The sequence below is a fragment of the Aythya marila genome, assembly GCF_965140915.1.
Source record: "Aythya marila genome assembly, chromosome: 8".
NCBI lineage: Eukaryota > Metazoa > Chordata > Aves > Anseriformes > Anatidae > Aythya > Aythya marila.
In genome coordinates this window covers 31,655,626-31,673,330 of record NC_139049.1, presented here as the reverse complement: position 1 = coordinate 31,673,330, position 17,705 = coordinate 31,655,626, and the positions used below count along the sequence as shown (strand labels likewise).

Sequence of the window (17,705 nt, the reverse complement as noted above, 5' to 3'; positions counted from 1 at the left end):
CCAAAACATCTGGGAAGTGTTTCCACCAGAAACTTCTCTACTTGGTCTGTTCTATTTTGGTTAGATATTATGCATATTCCCACCAGTTTCACATAACTCAAGGAAACTAGCTGAAGTAAGGAAAAAGCTTCAGCCTTCAAGCCAATTTGTAAAGTTTACCCATTTGATCGTTAATGTTATTTTAGTATGCATCACGTCGAGCAATTGGGAAGTATTATAAATATATTCATACCAAACGCATGAATATCTAGCATTAAATACGTATATGGACACAGTTTGCAACTAACTTACGCATTAGACCACGGTAACTTTTCACAATCACTTCAGATTATGAAGTAAATCCAGATTCATGAAGTAGGCCATTAAATAGTCAAAATCATTATAGAAATCATGCACTGTAGTACTTGTATTATGTTTTGTATTTATGTTTTGAGGTTAAATAAGCATAACTTTCTACTGCTAAAAGGAGTAATAATCATATTCCTTGTTAAAAACAGTGGCAATATATATCCAGTAATATTTCTCAGTGTTGAGAGCTTTAGATCCCCTCCACTAACAATAATACGAAAGCTAAAACACTTTTTTAAAAAAAACTTTTTATCTGCGATTTTTTCATTTATTTTGTTTTTCTGCAAAGATGTATCCAGCATCTTCTAATGCTCTCAAATCATTACTGAAGTGGTGGACTTCAGCAGCATGTTCACATCTGCTGATAAGAAGAGATTTTTACTTTTTTTTTTTTTTTTTTTTTTTTTTTTTTTTTTTTCACTTCAGACAGTGCTGCAACAGGCACTGAATAAGCACCGTGTGCCACGGTGCAATACCCATGCAGAGGCTGTGTGCCAGCCTCTGCCCAGGAATGCCTCACTCCAGCTGCTTTGTGCACCCACAGACACCTTTGCAAGCCGGTTCCTCTGACACCAATGCAGGAATTTCATTACTGGGAATTCTGGTGGTTACCACTGTACGTGCAAATAGTTTGAAATACCAAAACACACAACTAAAGGCATTAATTGCAGAGAAATGCCAAACATACCCTGTCTAACCTTCTAGCTTCTATATGTCTAAGTAGCTGTTGTCTCCAGTCAGCAGGCATTTTAGCACAGCTCTCATTTCCCTTCACAGGGGTAGGCCTTGTCTTTATATCACTGTTATCGGAAGGCTTGTCGCCATAGTTACCCAAGTTATAGTCTGACGGTATCTTTTCCAGCAGAGCTGCCATTGTAGGCCTCGCTGAAACTGGCCTGGTTTGAGAGGTACCGTAACTCTCTGTACTGTAGCTTCTTGCAGACAACGGCCTCCTTTGTGTAAGGTTTTTAACAGGAAAGCTGCCAGTCTGGGCTTTCACTTCTTGGTAGGAAGGATGCTCGTCTTCGTACCTGCCGTTCCTCTTGAGGAACTGAGACTCGGAGACCGAGATGCTGCTTTGGCGCTCCACAGCTCCTCGGTACGGAGGCCTGCCATACCTATCGCTTGGGGGCAGCTCATGGGGCTCACTGACCCTCCTGAACATAGACATCTCGGTGGAACTGGCCAACGAATCTGCTCTCCTCAAGAAGCCCGGCCGAGAGCCCTGGCTTACGAAGGGGGCACTGACGGCCTCCTCGTTGACCGACGGCTGGGAGAAGGAGAACATGTGCTCCACAGGGGGGTAGCCGCGGTATGCCCTTGGGCTGACCAGCTCCTGGGGCAGATTTTTACTCTGCTGGGGAATGTACTCGGGGTTGAGCTGGAAAGGTGGTGGTAACCTCTTCTCGGCTGTGACCTCCACTGCTCCCTGCGGGTTGAAGCTTTGGTCAAACTGGTAGACCTTCTTTGTCACGGACGACTTCTGCTGTGGCTGCACCTTGACACTGCCGTAGGTCAGCAGCTCGTCATCCAGCATGGGGACCGACTGGCTGCGGGACATGCTCAGCATGCCGTGCTCCGGGCCCAAGAGCTTGTCCACCCTCTCGTGGGCTCCTACAGTATCATTACCAGATGCATAGTTTTCTAAAGGTATATTATAAACTTTGTACGTTCCAATGTCTATCTCATCGATACTCTGTGACTTCTTAAATTTGTTAGTTTTTAAATCCCTCATCATTGGAGACAGCCTTTCTGTGCTCTTGCTGATCGAAATAACACTTTTAGAAGGGTCTGGGCGACAGTGAATATGTGAAAAGACATTTGTGAGACTTCTGTTAGCATTTGAATCGTGATATTCCCATGCTATTCCTGGAGTGAAAGTGCTAGATAATTCAGGAGACTCTTTGATATGATCTTTCCGCTCAGGCAAAGGGCTGGTGGTGGGGGTGTTTTCCAGTTTGGAAGGAAAAGCTGTCCTGTCTTCAAAAGGACTAGGGGTTCTGGTCCAATTTTGCCAAGGATTGGGAGGAGGCACTTCAGATTCGTGTGTGTTTCTGAGCGTCGGCTGCTCCAGCTCCAGAGGAATGCCAACTATCCTGTCTTGTCTGATTAACGGCCTGCGCCCATGCGCAGATGTGCTTCTAGATTTCGTGCTTAGGAGAGGGTTAGCGCTCGGGTTGTCCACCGTGCTCTCCTCTGCAACGAAGCCGGTGTTATCGTAGTGCGAGCTATCATTCCAGCTGTCGGTGAAGGTGTCGCTCAGGGGACGCCTGTCGTTGCGCTGTGGCAGGTTTCCTGCCGGAGCAGATTCCCGCTGGCTCAGTAATGGCTTTGTTTCAAGGGGCTGTGGAAATGACTGCACCAGCCTGCTGAAATAAAACAAAATTAAATAAAGTAAAATGCTCTCTATTAGAGCACAGAAACAGTCAGCAGAAAGACAAATTTATAAAGCAATTTAATATTCTCCCGTCCATATTCAGGCTTTGCGATGGGCACTTATGTCACTGAACTGGCATGAGTGTCTGCAGCAGTTCATTGCACTGGAGCACAGATGCTTCAAGTATGCACACAGAGAAAATAAGAAGCGAGTCAAAAGTCCTGGATGGCTCAACACCAAGTTCATATATAAATCCAGCTGAACATATTTTTTTACTGTAAAAATAACCTTCTATGAATTGCAATATATTTATTTTTTTAAAAAACAAAGCTGCCAGATGCAGTTTGTGCATCTTCTCACCACCAAGATGCTATGCATCGCCAGTAAGCAGGCTCCAGCCTCTATTAATGGGGAAGAGCCTGTGCATTTCTTAAGACAGAGCTACATTTACGCGACTTACAGCAGGAACAGACAGGGCAGAGAGTTCCAGGTATGGTACAAGGGTGCTTTCAGGTTGCTGATGGCCAGTGCAGATTACAGCTTTCAATGAACTGTATTGCAATTGGAGGTCCAGGGCACAGTGATGCTCAGGACAGCATGAATATGAGACACATGCACTCTGTTAGCTACACTAAACTATAGCCAGCTGCAGCTCAGGACCACACAGAACAGAATAATTGCAGCTTGATTACTAGGCGCTTTTAATGCATGGCTATAGCACATGGTTGAAAAGACAGCTACAGAATTACTGACATTTATAGAGTATGAATGGGTGGCCAATGCTGCACAGCCTGGGCCATGTATGGCTATGTACACCTCAGGATAATTGGGGTAAAATGTTATGATTTTGATCTGAATATTTTTACAGACAGTACACAATTACTTTGAATGAGTACAGCAATGTAAGACAAAAAGCAGTTGGAAGCTGTGTTAGAGAAAGAGGATCACACCTGTTTCCCCACAAAGAGTTATTCACTGCATCTTTAGCTGTTGTCTGCAAGGACCCCATTTTAACATGCGCATTGGAGGACCCTGAGGAAGCCTGGGAAGGGGAATAGTCTGAGTAAGTGCCTGAGGAAACGCTGTTATTCAGACAATGGATCTTATCTGCTTCAGACTCATCTGTCGACTCTGAAACAAAACACAGCACATGTTTTCAGGAGGTGGTGTATGGAAACTAAACTCCAGAAAAATGCATTTTCAAATAGATACTATACATATATACATGTATGTGTGTGTGTGCACAAATACATACACGATATGTTTTAAAATCAGTGAAGTGCAGAATACGTTAAATAACACATCTATCTATGTGCATTACATATGCTTCCATCTAGCAGGCTGTAAGTCAAGTTAGTACCTTTCTTCTCTTTACCCAGAAGAACAAGCTTGGGTGGGTACAACGGAGTCTCTGGTATGGAAGGACGAAGTTCACCTATCCTCATCTCACTGGCAGGATGTCCAAAGGCATCCTGAGGAATACAATAATGTAGAGTAAACACAGGAAACAGAAACCACTTCAAACTGCAACGAGCAAACATTTCGAAGCCTTCTTTTCATCAATGTGACAACACACCGAAACCCCACCATACGGGCAGAGATTGTCTAATTATGATGATTTGTCAGCTGAAATTTCTAATTAGTTCTACAAAAATACTTGTAAAATTATGGTGATGTGTTCATTCTGAAAATGTGTACAAAACAGATGGAGCTCGTAAGATACATCAAGGCCGTGTAAACATTTTTGATCAGGCAAAGGTCACAAAAAATGCAAGCTGCCAGCAGAAATAAATAAAAATTTTGAATAAATATTTACTTATTATTTCAGGAATAACTGTTCCTCATTCATTCATGGCACAAGTCTTTCCACAGATTCAGCTCTCCTTATAGCTATATTTAATTCAATTACTTTGTCTCTAAAGAGTTTTCTGCTAAATTAAAATGATTCAGATTTCAAAAACTTCTCATAGAGAGTTTAGCAAATCTTGACATTCTCAGACTTCCTGCACAATTGTTTTGCTGTTCTAGTCAGCAATAGGATACAAACTGAAAATAACATGAGTTGAAAAGTGGAAAGAAAGTGGTCTTAAAAGAGACATTTTAAATTAAGGCTTTTAAATTGAGCTCATAGGATAACTAGAAGAAGGGAACAAAGACACAAATAACCAATCTGTAGCATTTCTTATGCCATCACTGAAAAAAGTTCAGAAATAAGAGAGATGCTACACCCAAAGATAGGTGACACGGGGAGACAGGGTAGGGGAAGACCCTAACTGGAGGAATGACAGAGGTAACCCAGCTCTCAGGAAGGATGGGCAACACAGGAATCGCATGCTGGGGGTGTTAGTGCATGGGCTCAGGGGAACATCCCGGAGAGAGAACTGATGGAGATGGGCACAGCAAGACCGGATGGTCGTGCTAACTAACACCAGTGAAGATCCTTGTGGGAAGGGGCAAGAGAAACACATATCATCTTGGAAGCAGGAGGATGAGCTGTGATTTTGTAAAGAGAATGGAAGCCGGGGAAGGAGGGTATCTAGTAAAAAAGAGGATGTGTCAGACAGGTACTAGGAGAAAATCCATAATTAGTAGCAAAAATTAGGAAGGGAATAGTTAGGGGAAACATATTTAGGAAGAAACTTTCCCTAATGGAGACAAAATGAGGATTTCTGTACCCTGACATTATGTTGTTAATGGTACTCCGACGATTATGGGTCATATGGTTTTGCAGAGAGAAGTCAATAAAGGAAGAGAAACAATTAAGAATTAAATATTTAGAGAAACAACTAAAAATGGAGTACCAAAACCAAAAATGCATTATCAAAATGTAAAATTCTACATTTTAAAACTTTATTGATTTTACTCATAGGGTGAAAACTTTGTGAGGTGTAGCTCCATTAACTACTTTTGAAATAACAGTGGAAACAAATATTTGTTAAAGCATTTGCCATGTGATTTATCCTTGAAGAACATAATTGTATTTAAGAAACAGATATTTTAATCCTTCTACCTTTGGTGTACTACTGGAGGTAGCACCATACCAAAATAGCAAAGAACAGGCATCTTCACAGCCCATTTAATTAACCCTGCCAATGATAACATTTAAGTAAACACAGCCACATGCTGACTCTTACATGATGTAATATATTCAAGACTTTAAAACACTTTGATACCCAGAGCTCCCTTGTGGTGTATGGTATTTCTCACATAACGATATTGATGTACATACAACTTAAAGTGAGCAATAGTGCAATAGCATTTTTTCAGTGTAACACAATCATTTCTACTGCAGTGTAGCAAACTTATCATGCAAAACCATTTTTGAAAAATAACAAAGTGCATAGCATTCACAGAACGTGAAATTCCCCACTTTTGAAGCATAGTGTATGCTTCAAATGTTTTTGTTTTGTTTTGTTTTGTTTGTACCTCTGAGCTTTTTGTATGCTCTTCTTTCTCCTTCCTGTCTGGGATTTCCAGAGTCGATTTATGAGTGTTGTCTGTATCAGACAGGTGACTCTTATGGAACTCTTTACTTTCTCTATCTTGCACCTAGAATCCCAATATTGTGCCATGAAACTTTTAAAAGTTATAAGCTTAAAATAAAACTACTTGCTGTAAGATAAGAAGAACCAGCAGTTCCATATTTGACATAATGGTGAGCACAGGTTTTTATTTTAGTTGCATGATTTCATGAAGTTTTCTGCTATTCCTTCTTTCTTTCTTTCCTCCTTTCTTTAACTTACTTTAGCCTCTAGTCTAGCTATTCCAACAATAATCTATACACTTTTGAAAGAATTAGTCTGGCACTTCTGAACATACCATGAAAAAGTGAAAGATGTAAAAAAACAAAATCATATTCCATTTACTTTTACTCTGCTTAACAGCACCCTTTTTCTTAGAAGCCCAAGAACAAAATGGGCACTAAAAGAAAAAAGAAAAAAAAGTATTATTAATAGGACCACTTGCAAGAGCAAAGTAAAGAAATAGACGTAATTGTGTTTTCTGAGAACCTATTCCTGAAGAGTAACCACAGAAAGATACAGGCAGAGGAAAGAAAAATATGTTGAGCTGTTTCCCAAGAGAAAATACATGGTAAACCCCAGTAAAATAACTGGGAAAGAGAAATATTGGCAATTATTCATGCTGACAACACAAAAACATCAAATTAAAATCTAGAGAGCTGTGATTTTCAAAATAACCTAATTCTGAGAGTCTGTTTGCAAAGAACAGAAAAAGAATAGAAAGACCCGGGCTCAGTGCAGATGCATCATGCATAGGGCAAAGGCTTGGAGGACCATTAAGGATGGATCTATTCCAAAAGAACAATTAAATATACATAGAGGGTTGGCAGCACTTCTGAACTGGAGTAGGCGAGGGCAATCTGAAAAATGACAAGCTGGCTATAAAGAAATCGAGAAGCAAAGACAAATAAACAGATTCAGGCTAATATTACTTGGTCCATATTTTATTAAAATTTTAATGAGGGACTGAAGAAGATCACAGAAAATGTAGCAACAAATGTAACCAGATAGATATCAGAATATCTCTAGATACAGTGATACATGTTTTCCCCCAGAATCACAGTTAGGTCTAGAAGTGCAGTCTTAGAAAAAAGCCTCACTGAGCCACTCGCCATGTCACAGACTCTGCACATAAAATGGCAGATCTTCTGTCTCTCAGCCCTGCATGTGGACAGCTTCAAAGTCCCACTAAAAGTCTTCTCCTGATAAGACCACAAAATGCAGACTTCCTGCAGCTCCGTGTGAAAGTCAGTCACAGTTCTGAATATGTTGCTAAAATAGCAATGACCAGATTGACCTAAATAAAACTCAGTCACTAATCCAGAAATGCACTGAGAGTCACCCAAAATGTGGGATTATCCCAGAAGAATGTAGAGTGCAGGGTCTTCCTCCTGCTCCCACAACTCTCCCACTCTTCTGCCTGCAGAGGCTGCTTCCAGGAAGGCCATTTCAGTAGCCATTAGTTCTGAAGGCTGTCCTGTGTGTACAGGGTGTAAAGACGAGGTATAAGTCCTACTAAAGAACTGAACTTGTGGGAGGAGAACTTCTGAATGTGGATCTGGAATCTGAGGGTGGGAGAATGAAGAAACCCTGAAACACGTCTCACCTGCTGGGGGGTACAGCAGCCAGCACACTGTTAGAGCATTGACGCAGTGAGCTCTCCCCTTTTTAGCTCCAGCAGGCATTCCCAGACATACAGCATGGCTTTAAAAGGAGACATAAACTTGCTGATTTGGTGACACAAGTACTTGAGGAACAGACTGGGATAGTGTTTGGGCTCCACACAGAAAGACGGAGTAGATCCTGAAAAATAAATTGTTCTGGGCAGGTAGGGCTGTTTCTGCCATGTCTTTCTGCTTTGCAGTCCTGGGGACTGGCAAGCATTTAGAGGAATGCACACTTTAACCTTGCCTGTTAGGTGATCAGAAGTACAGCCCATCAGATGCACCCAGGCACTGACCAGAATTTGCTGCCACCTAAGAAGTCAAAGTCTACAGAGATGCATTTATTGTGAAAACTTCAATTTCCAATAGTTTTATTTCAAATGGCTAAGCTTGTTTGCTGACATGGTCAGAACTCTGGAAAGATAAGCTGCGGATTCTTATCCAAGCAGTTTGTCATGTACTGCAGAGGATGGGAAACCCTGTAACGTCATCCTAAGTTATAACCCATGGAGATGGTCTTGCCCAGTTCTGTATGTAGTCTTCAGTTTGAGGACAGAAGGCCCAGCAGTGCTCTGAGTTACAACACCCTAATATCCGAATTGCACTCCCTGTGCTCTCCCATCTCTGGAGGAAAAGAGCTTCTGCCACGCTTGGTCTAGATGGATATGTACCCAATTGCATATATTTCACTGGGGTGAACAGAGACATTCTCAGGTCTCTTGAAAAAGAGACTTTTTATGGCCCATCAGACATAATCCAGGCCTACATGCCCTTCGTATATGAGCTTGTACAGGGTGCCACATCCAGACGTGTGATACTGCATCTCCCAGGTCCTCACTCAAGTGGGGCCAGGCAGAGCAGCAGCCTCAGTGGGTCCGCTGATACCTTGGACTGATTTTATGGAAGGTGGGCTTTATCTTGGAGACAGTTCTGAATAATGCCTCTCCAATCCAGACACAAAGATAAGGTCAGGCAGAAGTCAAAGTAACTCAAAACAGACTTTAAGACATTTGACATCTTATGTGGAGAAAAGTCTCTTGTAAGCCGAATGTCCAGAACAGGAAAGCATTACTTCCCTTCTCCTTTGACAAGAAGTCACTGAGGTCGTAACCTCAATAAGCATCCTTTGTACTATGGAGAAACCATATGGCAAAACTATGATGAAGATGTTTCTGCCTCCTTATTAAATATAGGTAATTCTGTTGCAAAGAGCTTATCGTGCTATGGCCTTAAAGCAGACACAGACTGAAAACCTTTAGGACATATTTCCCTCCCAGTCAAGAGAGACTGCCGTTGTGCATCTCATTAAGGGAAAACAGTTCCCAAAAGAGACACATCAATTGAATCAATTGAAGCCAGGCAACCTGGGGAAAACAAAAGTGTGCAAATTCTCTTGGAAAGGCAAGATGATCTTTTAGACAGTCTCTAAAACTTTCACTAAAAACAGAACAAAAAGAACACCTTTCTCCCTCTCAGCCCCCATTCCTCCAAAACAACCCAAACCCATGCAAGTAATGAACTAAGAAGTTAAAAGGATTACAGTCTTATTTTGATTGAGATGAGATAAAGGTCTCAGAAGAGCCAATGCAGCTGAGGCAGTATTTTTCTGGCTGTTAGCACTAGTACCAGCACCAGCATCTGGAGCAGATTACTCAGAAGACAACAATCTCTCCTTTTTACACAGTACTAATGAACCTGCTAGGAATTAACACGAAGGATGGAATGTTGCATGCTGGACTAGAAACTGCTTTTTATTTATTTATTTATTTATTTATTTATTTAAACACAAAGCTGACAGTTATACAGAACTCTTTCAGATGATTTTCTCAGTCCATACATATCAAGAATATTAACTAAAGATCTCAATTGCCTATTTGTGGTATTTCTCAGTGATGCTCATGGAAAGGGTACAAAATGCACTAAGTTATCCCAACCTTCTTTTTGTCTAAAATGCACATCTTTCGCAATGACATAGGACAACAAAAAGGTTTATTTTAAATGGTGATTAATTAAGAAATTGTTTATTATTACCAAAGGTGGAGGATAATACAGGGGTTTTGAAATGTAGCTTATTACTCATTTCAGATTCTCCTTTTAATTATTTAGGAGCAATTCTGTGAAGACACACGTGTGAATTAATTGCAAGAGAACCCAAGAGAGATCAGAAAAGAAACCAGCTTATCTGGCTTCTGAAGATGAAAAAGTGAGCACTGCATCTGAAATTAAATTACCTTGTTATAAGAAAACTGTCTTCAGTCTAAATCTATAGCAGAACACACCTGCATTTTCAAACTGTATTTTAACTTGAGGCTTGAGATCATGTCTCCTAATTATCTGAAAAGCAAATGGAGCTTAATTATGTTTTATTTAATGTGTTACAACTGAAATCATGCTAATGTTATTCACAAATAATTCATAATTTTTCTACAGTTTCTCATACCTCTTCTTTATCTTTATGCAGGAAGCCAAAGAGGAAAATGTGTACATGATCTTGTTTTATTGCCATAAAAACTTCCCAGCAATGTTATTTGCCTGAATGACAAATTATTTATTTATTTATTTATAAATAAAATATTTATTTAAATATTTTATTTGCCTTTGTTTTGTTTTCTTTATTTGATGAGATAGCTGTGCTACTAGTCTTGAATAAGCACTAGGGAATCTAAAATCTGGAAAAAGTCTACCATCTTCACCCTTGTAATAAAGGAAGATGAGAAATATGTTTCTATTGATATGATGGAAATAGCTCATGGACTCACATCAGTTGCTTGTGGTAGAAAATCAACTAGGAAATTGCAATCACACTATTTAATTGCACTTCAGGAATTACTGCAGGGTCTTTAGCAATTCAACTATTTTTATAAAACATATATTTTGATACTCTTGGATTAAACAGTTCATGTACATTCACAGGAAAACTAGATATGATTATTTTCCCGTTGCAAAAGTGAATGCATTTTTATCAAAGAATAAAATGCAAGAAATCTGTCTTTATCTTCTTCTGTATTAAAATTCAGTATGCATTCTACATACTGGCGAATAACGGAGGCTTTGCTAGGCTTTGGATACTCTCAGAACTCTGTCATGGCTGTTAGCTGGGACATTACTCCCTGCTAAGGGGCTCCTCTTGGGCGACAGCAGCAGAACCAGTACCGCCACCTGTACCTGAAGCCCTGTGTTGCCAGACCCAGAGCCACGAGACCTAACACCCAATGGCTTTATCAGACAATACTGATTCCAGATAGTATGTATGTGGTCTCAGTATGGTTCATTAAAAACATCAGAAACCTATTAAGAATACTTAAGTTCAAAGTTAGTTGATGCACAATAAATTGTATTCAGCAACAAATCAGAACACGTAAATACTCATGCCACAAGACGTAAGTTGGTTAAAAGGCCAAATTTACACAGTGAGATAGAGAATAATTGGTAAAAAAGAATAATGGTAGAATTTAAGATTTCACCTTTAGATAAAACATGAATGATTTAACTTAATTTGAGATTTGAAGAAAGTTTTCTGAAGCCATCCTAAGTCAAAAATAGATATTCTTTTAATAAATGAAAAGATTTATCTTTAAATAAAATACACAGTACTGACAGTGCAGCTACAGTGACTGCTGTATAAGTGTGAACAGCCAATCTGTGTTAAGGATACAGAAAATTGAGGAAGAAAAAGTCATCCACACCCAACCAGCCAGGGATATTTCAAAGACAGTGAACTTATCATAATATTTAAATAACAAAGGGGTGAAAAGATAATTTGATTTTTTTTTTCTTCTCATTTATTTCTTTTGAGTATTAGGACTTCATAAAGATTTGTAAGAATGGAGGTATTCCTGTAGACCTGTCCAAGCATTTTACAAATTATCAAGAAATACTGCCAGAGTAAGAGGTTTCTGCTATTTATAAGGTGTGGCTACACAAAGTAAGTCATTAGTATGAATGTATCAATGAGTAGACATCCTCTGAGATCAAACTTCAGCTAATAAAAACAGCTTTGCACAGGACTGTGCAGTACTTTGGAACTGATCTTTTACTAACTGTATTTATATCAGAATAGAAAACTTTGTCGCTATGCATACTGATCCACTTTTGGCCAAAGTATTAAGGGCTAGATTGTGCCACTCATTGAAAAGTACTGTTCAGGGGCAACTGATTTTTAAGTTCCCTGCAGTCAAAGAATCACTTCTGTTGGCTTCATTAACATTTGGCAAGGTTTATTGGCTAAGGGGGATTGGACTAGATGATATTTCAAGGTCCCTTCCACTCCCTAACATTCTGAGATTCTGTGATGTATTATGTATTACGTTTAATGGGATAGAAGAAGCAGAGCCTAATGGCATAGTATTGTGAGACAGAACAAACTGATTTGTCATTTACATATTTGGTGCAGAGATAAACTTACGTAAGCCTGATGTGTAAATCAAGATCAGGTCTAATCTCCCAATAATATGCAAGTCTCTCATATCATTAAAATTTAGGAGAGTGCGGGTATATATCAATACAAAAATTCAGATTTAGCTAGATTTAAAACCCAAAATTCAATCTGATAATCTTAGTTGTATTGAGAAAAAGAGCAACTCAATATAAAACTAGACTTACTTTACAGAATTAAACTAGAAACTCTTAGGTATGAAGTTCACAGCAGATGTAGCATATAATTTGAGGGAGTTATGTTAAAACCCCATCTTGAACTATTGAAAGGAACAACGATCCTTTTACATTACCTCCACTGAAATCTCCTTTGGTGCCATGGGCCACTTGTGCTCATACTTTTCTTTCACAGTTTGTTCACTGTTCGCAGTTGGTGCTGTGTTCTCAGGCCGTACTCCATGGCTTGTTTTGCCCACCAGATTTTGAACTGATTTTACCATATTCTTTAAATCCTCCGGGTATGGAGTGGGATAACGTTTTAGATTTATTTCAACCTGAACATTCATAAAAAGAATTAAAGCACAAATACAAAATGAAAACAGCATGCAAACTAAAACCATGGTTACAGTACTATGCCTAAGTGCAAATTCCTCAAATTTTGAGTTAATCTATTTGAGGCAATTTGTTACATATAGCTACCTTCATGGATTTTTAAGTTCTTGGACTGAAATTTGCATTCAGTTACATTATGGAAACCTATAATGGAAATTCAGTGACATAAAATAATGGATGGGAATGCTTCCCTATAAGCTTATCTTTCACCCTGTGAGAATATTGTATTTTAATTCTACACTTGACTTGAGAGTACTAACATATTAAATCACACTTTTCCAAAACGATACTGGTGTAAATGAAGAATTAATTTAGCCATGTTCAGTGTACTGAATTAATCTGAATTATCTATAACAACTGAGAACAGAATCTGATCTACTGGGAGCTATTTGCTCTTTGAGATGGATAATGTACATACATACACTCAAGTATATGAATACTCTTAAGTATACAGAAAATGCAGGAAAACAGACTCAAACCACTACAGAAAAGTCACCCCAAATCACACTGAATATTCCTTTGACTGAAAGAGCTACTGTTTTGTTACAATGATCAACATCTTAAGCTTATATTTTTTTTTATCACTCAGAAGTAAAGAAACACGGTATTCACCCAAGTCCAAAGCAACCCTAATTTTAAGACAATTTTACAGAATCTCAGAGTTGAGTGAAAGGGGAAGAGGGACATGACATGACGCTATCAGCAAATCGCTCAGAGGAGACGGTGCTGTAGATTACCACGTCAGCAGGGATCTGAGCAGGAAAGAAGACATACATGGTGCTGGCCTCTCCTTACACCTCCCCATTGTGTTACAGATGTATTTTGTCTGCTGTACATTGCACCCCATCGTGAGAAGAGATGCTGAGGAACCAGAAGAGCATGTCCAAACAGAGCATGACCTCAGCAAGGCTGCTCGGGCTGTGCAGAGTGGGCATTTGGTAGGTTTGTCCCTTGCAGCCAGCGCATGGCAGAGGCCCCCACTCAGCGCATGGCTCTGTCCTCCATGGAGCAGCTCCTGCCCTCCCTGCTCTGTCCTTCCCACTGCAGACCTGTGCTATCTGCACTGCTGGGACTGATGGTTGAGGGTCAAGCACCAGCTCCGTGGCTCATGTGGTAAAACAGAAAAGGTCTGCAGAGTGGTCTGTCCGCTGTCAGGCAGGAGTAATGGCCCCCAAGCATGGCCAACTGAAATAGAAAAAGTGCTGCCTGAGTCTGCCACTCTCTTTGGGCCTGGGCTTGGGGTGGAAATGCAATAAAATCCTTCAGTGAAGGAAAATTACAGCTCCCAGGGCAAGCTCTGTGTGTCAGGATAACTGTTGCTGTTTATGAGGCTGTGAACTTTGAAATTACTCTACATTTGCCATGTGATAAGTAAGTATTTAGAAGCATTTACCACAAAGCTGCTTTTACCTGGTTGTGTATGTGAAGTAAGCAAAGGGAGGTTGCTTTTAATAGCTCACTAATACAGCCACTGAATTTTACACCCCTAATGAGTAGGTAAAAGGTAATTTTGGATTCAAATGAATATGGTCTGTTGATGGGAATATTTTAGAAGCAAGAGCATGATCAATTTGGAAAATGAAACTATATGAAATACTAGCTTATAAGTCTGAACCACAATAGAATAAACATTACAGATAATAGATTCTGACATGACCTTAACATAAAACGTTAAAATGTATGACTATGATGTCATATGTTAATAAAGAATTTCAACAGAAAAAATAAATTAAGTCTGTAAAGCATTACTAAAGCTGTGGTTGATTTGCGGTTGAAAGAAATCGTATTTGGATGTAGCCTAATTAGGCAATAGCTTTTTCACAAAATCCGAGCCATGATTTAAATGCAGGTTGTACAGACAAACAGAGCTAGAACTCAAGTCATAGAGCAAATCCTCAATGAGTACTAGTCAAGGAAAAATTAACTGAAAGACTTTCATGTGATAGGCAAGTCAGACAGGGATTTCAGTAAGAGTCTTATATCGCTATGCGCATAACTATTACACAATGAAAGTACTGGCAGTTGTGGTGGGTGATATCCAGCAGAAAGCAGGCATTTTCATCACTGATTTAGAATTACCATTACAGTGGAAATCTGCACTCCCTGTCGATGCAATTCATTAATGTTTTAACGCTACACCAAAAGTACCATGACCCTGAAAAGAGAATTTTCAAAGTTCAAAATTCTTTATGGAAGTATTTATTGAATAATTAAAATAATCAAATTAATGTTATATAGTTTGGCTGAGAATTCAGTTTTAACTGTGAAATATAGAAAGGAAAAACCATTTACACTTTTATAAAATGCTAACACTGTTTCTGATTACCACCTATTGTTAATTGGTTAATCTTCGAATTCATCCCATAAAGGTCTGATGAAACTGCTGAAACTGCAAATACAAAATAGTCCCTACAACCAATTGCAACACATGGATGGACTGACACACATTAAGTTCACAAAACATTCCAGAAATTAGCTTTTAGCTCATGTGCATGCATTTAAATGAATGCTTGTGAACAGTTGAATCAAACAACTCTTTATGGCACTTCTAGGGTCATTCATATATGCAGATGAATTAGCCCTGCTGGAAAAGAGCACAGACATATCAGAAGGATGCAAGTAAGTGTTTCTACCCTATTAATTAAATTTGAGATTTATTTTTTTTTTAATAGCTTGGGAAGAAAGGGTGTTTTACGGGTGTTTTCCATCACCCACATACCTACAGTGGGTAATCTTTTCCTTTCAAAGTCTGGTAAGATTTCCTTGTTTTGAGCAATGTTATTTCCACACTTTCCGTTTTTACAAACTTACGGGATTTGTTGGTATTTAGTGTACACACAGTGAGATATAAGAAAGGAAAGATGTTTTCTTTAAGAAACACAGATGGGAGGAAGTATCTGAGCAGCTCCTAGCTCCTTGCTTAACTTTTCATTTAATATCTCTTCTCTGTATAAGCAACGACTATGGCATCTGCTGCAAAACGTAATGGTTTGCTTTGATGAAGAGATACTAGGATCATTATGGAGGAGAGGAACATTGGATTGGAGCACCTCTCCTTCGAAGACAGGCTGAGGGAGATGGGTTTGTTCAGCCTGGAGAAAATAAGGTTCATAGAGGCTTTCCAGTACCTAAAGGGGGCTACAGGAAAGCAGGGGAGGGACTGTTTGTCAGGGGGTATAGTGACAGGACAAGGAGTAATGGTTTTAAACTTAAAGAGGGTACATTTAGATTAGACATTAGCAAGAAATTATTCACCATGCAGGCAGTGAGGCCCTGGCCCTGGCTGCCCAGAGGAGCTGTGGCTGCCCCATGGGGTTTGGGCAGCCTGGGCTGGTGGGACGGGTCCCTGTCCATGGCAGGGGGTTGGAACCAGATGATCTTTAAGGCCCCTTCCAACCCAAACTACATAGCAAAATCTCATGCAGAAATGGACTTGTATATTACAGCGTTGGTATATCCACTCTCTATGGATGAGAGGGAGAAGAGGTAAGTAACAACTCCAGAAAATATATTTTAGTATTGGACTCTTCCCCCCACACTGACACAAAGGATGACAACTGTCTTGACCTTCATCAGGCCAAGACGAAGCAGTAGGGAGACCTGCAGCCCCGGGGGCCATGGGTCACCCACATGGCACAAACCGCTCCTCCACGACCGGCTGTGCCACAGCTGCCTCCTCGTGCCAGCCGTGAGCAGGCAGCCCGGGAAGGAAGCACTGCAATCGCAGCATCCACAGCATCCTGAGCAGCTCTGGTGCTGTGTGCCCAGGCCTGGCGTCACACCACGCCATGGCAGCTGCTCACCGCACGGCACAGGCCAGCTCCTATCTTCACTAAATGCTGTTTCTAGGAAACCTGAAAATATGGCAATGAGTCTTGGCTGTGTTTGCCTCCCCATTTTCCATACAGCAGATGGCAGCATTGGAACTCGAGTACAAGAACACCATTTAGTGGATGAAGGATATCATTTTTCTACAAAAACATCTTACTCGAAGGAAACACTTGTTTCAGTCATTCATAGAGTTCAGATATATATTAAAACCAAAATGGCTAAGTGACATTCTATTGCATTTAAATATTGAGAATAATGCTTACAACTAGCATATAATACAGTTAAGTTCTTCTATGATCTTAGAAACTTATATCTATTTCCCTGTTAATATTTCAGTTATTTTGCATATTTTACACATTTGGACATCCATATTGTTAACAGTTAAAATTATGATAAGAAGTAGTGGAACAACGTAAAACTCTCCCTGATTCTCTGCTTTCCATATGTGAGCCATAAATCTGCAGTTCACCTGGGGTAAAATTTCAGTTTAATCTATTTATCACAAGTCAAAGATTGCTTTATGATTTCATTTTTCTGTTTTGTGAAGTAGTTTTTTACTTTGCTAAGTAAGTTCTGTTTTGCAGTAGAGTGAATTATCTCTAGTTGCAAGACTTTGATGAAAATTCCTAATTAGGGAAAATAGAATAAAAAATACAAATTTTCCAAACAGATCTAAACCAGATGTTAAATATTTATTGCTAATAGTATTGCTCTTTTAAAAATTAAAATATGATTTTAATATCCTCATATGATTTTTGTCTCTGGCAACACTTGTTGGGTATTCTACTGCAGTTCAAAATGTGCATTGTAAAGTGTTTGATCTGGGGTAATTCCTTTATATAATTCAAAAGATAGACATTGACATTTTCAAGTTTTTGATAGGTTACAAAATTGATGAAAGATAACCCCTCTGGTGCACATTCCTGTGTAACTCCAAGAAGTCGCAAAGTGCTCATCAACTTCCACAGTGAGAGGAAT

The 17,705-nt window shown here is 39.6% G+C and overlaps 1 protein-coding gene across 4 annotated transcripts in view; it reads right to left on the bottom strand.

Annotated features, from left to right (window-relative positions):
- LRRC7 (leucine rich repeat containing 7) overlaps positions 1-17,705 on the bottom strand; it is a gene marked incomplete at its 3' end in the record, with an annotated part of 89,482 nt that overhangs the window by 17,440 nt on the left and 54,337 nt on the right. For 2 of the 4 annotated variants that reach the window (XM_082765783.1, XM_082765784.1), the window contains exons 15-18: positions 12,638-12,838; positions 4,086-4,197; positions 3,676-3,856; positions 1,037-2,714 (exon numbers count right to left, since the gene is read on the bottom strand). In XM_082765783.1, the coding sequence (XP_082621909.1) occupies positions 1,037-2,714; positions 3,676-3,856; positions 4,086-4,197; positions 12,638-12,838 (2,172 nt within the window). Of the gene's footprint in view, positions 1-1,036; positions 2,718-3,675; positions 3,857-4,085; positions 4,198-6,151; positions 6,275-12,637; positions 12,839-17,705 lie in introns of all 4 variants that reach the window. The other 2 variants (XM_082765782.1, XM_082765785.1) reach the window with 2 other exon arrangements.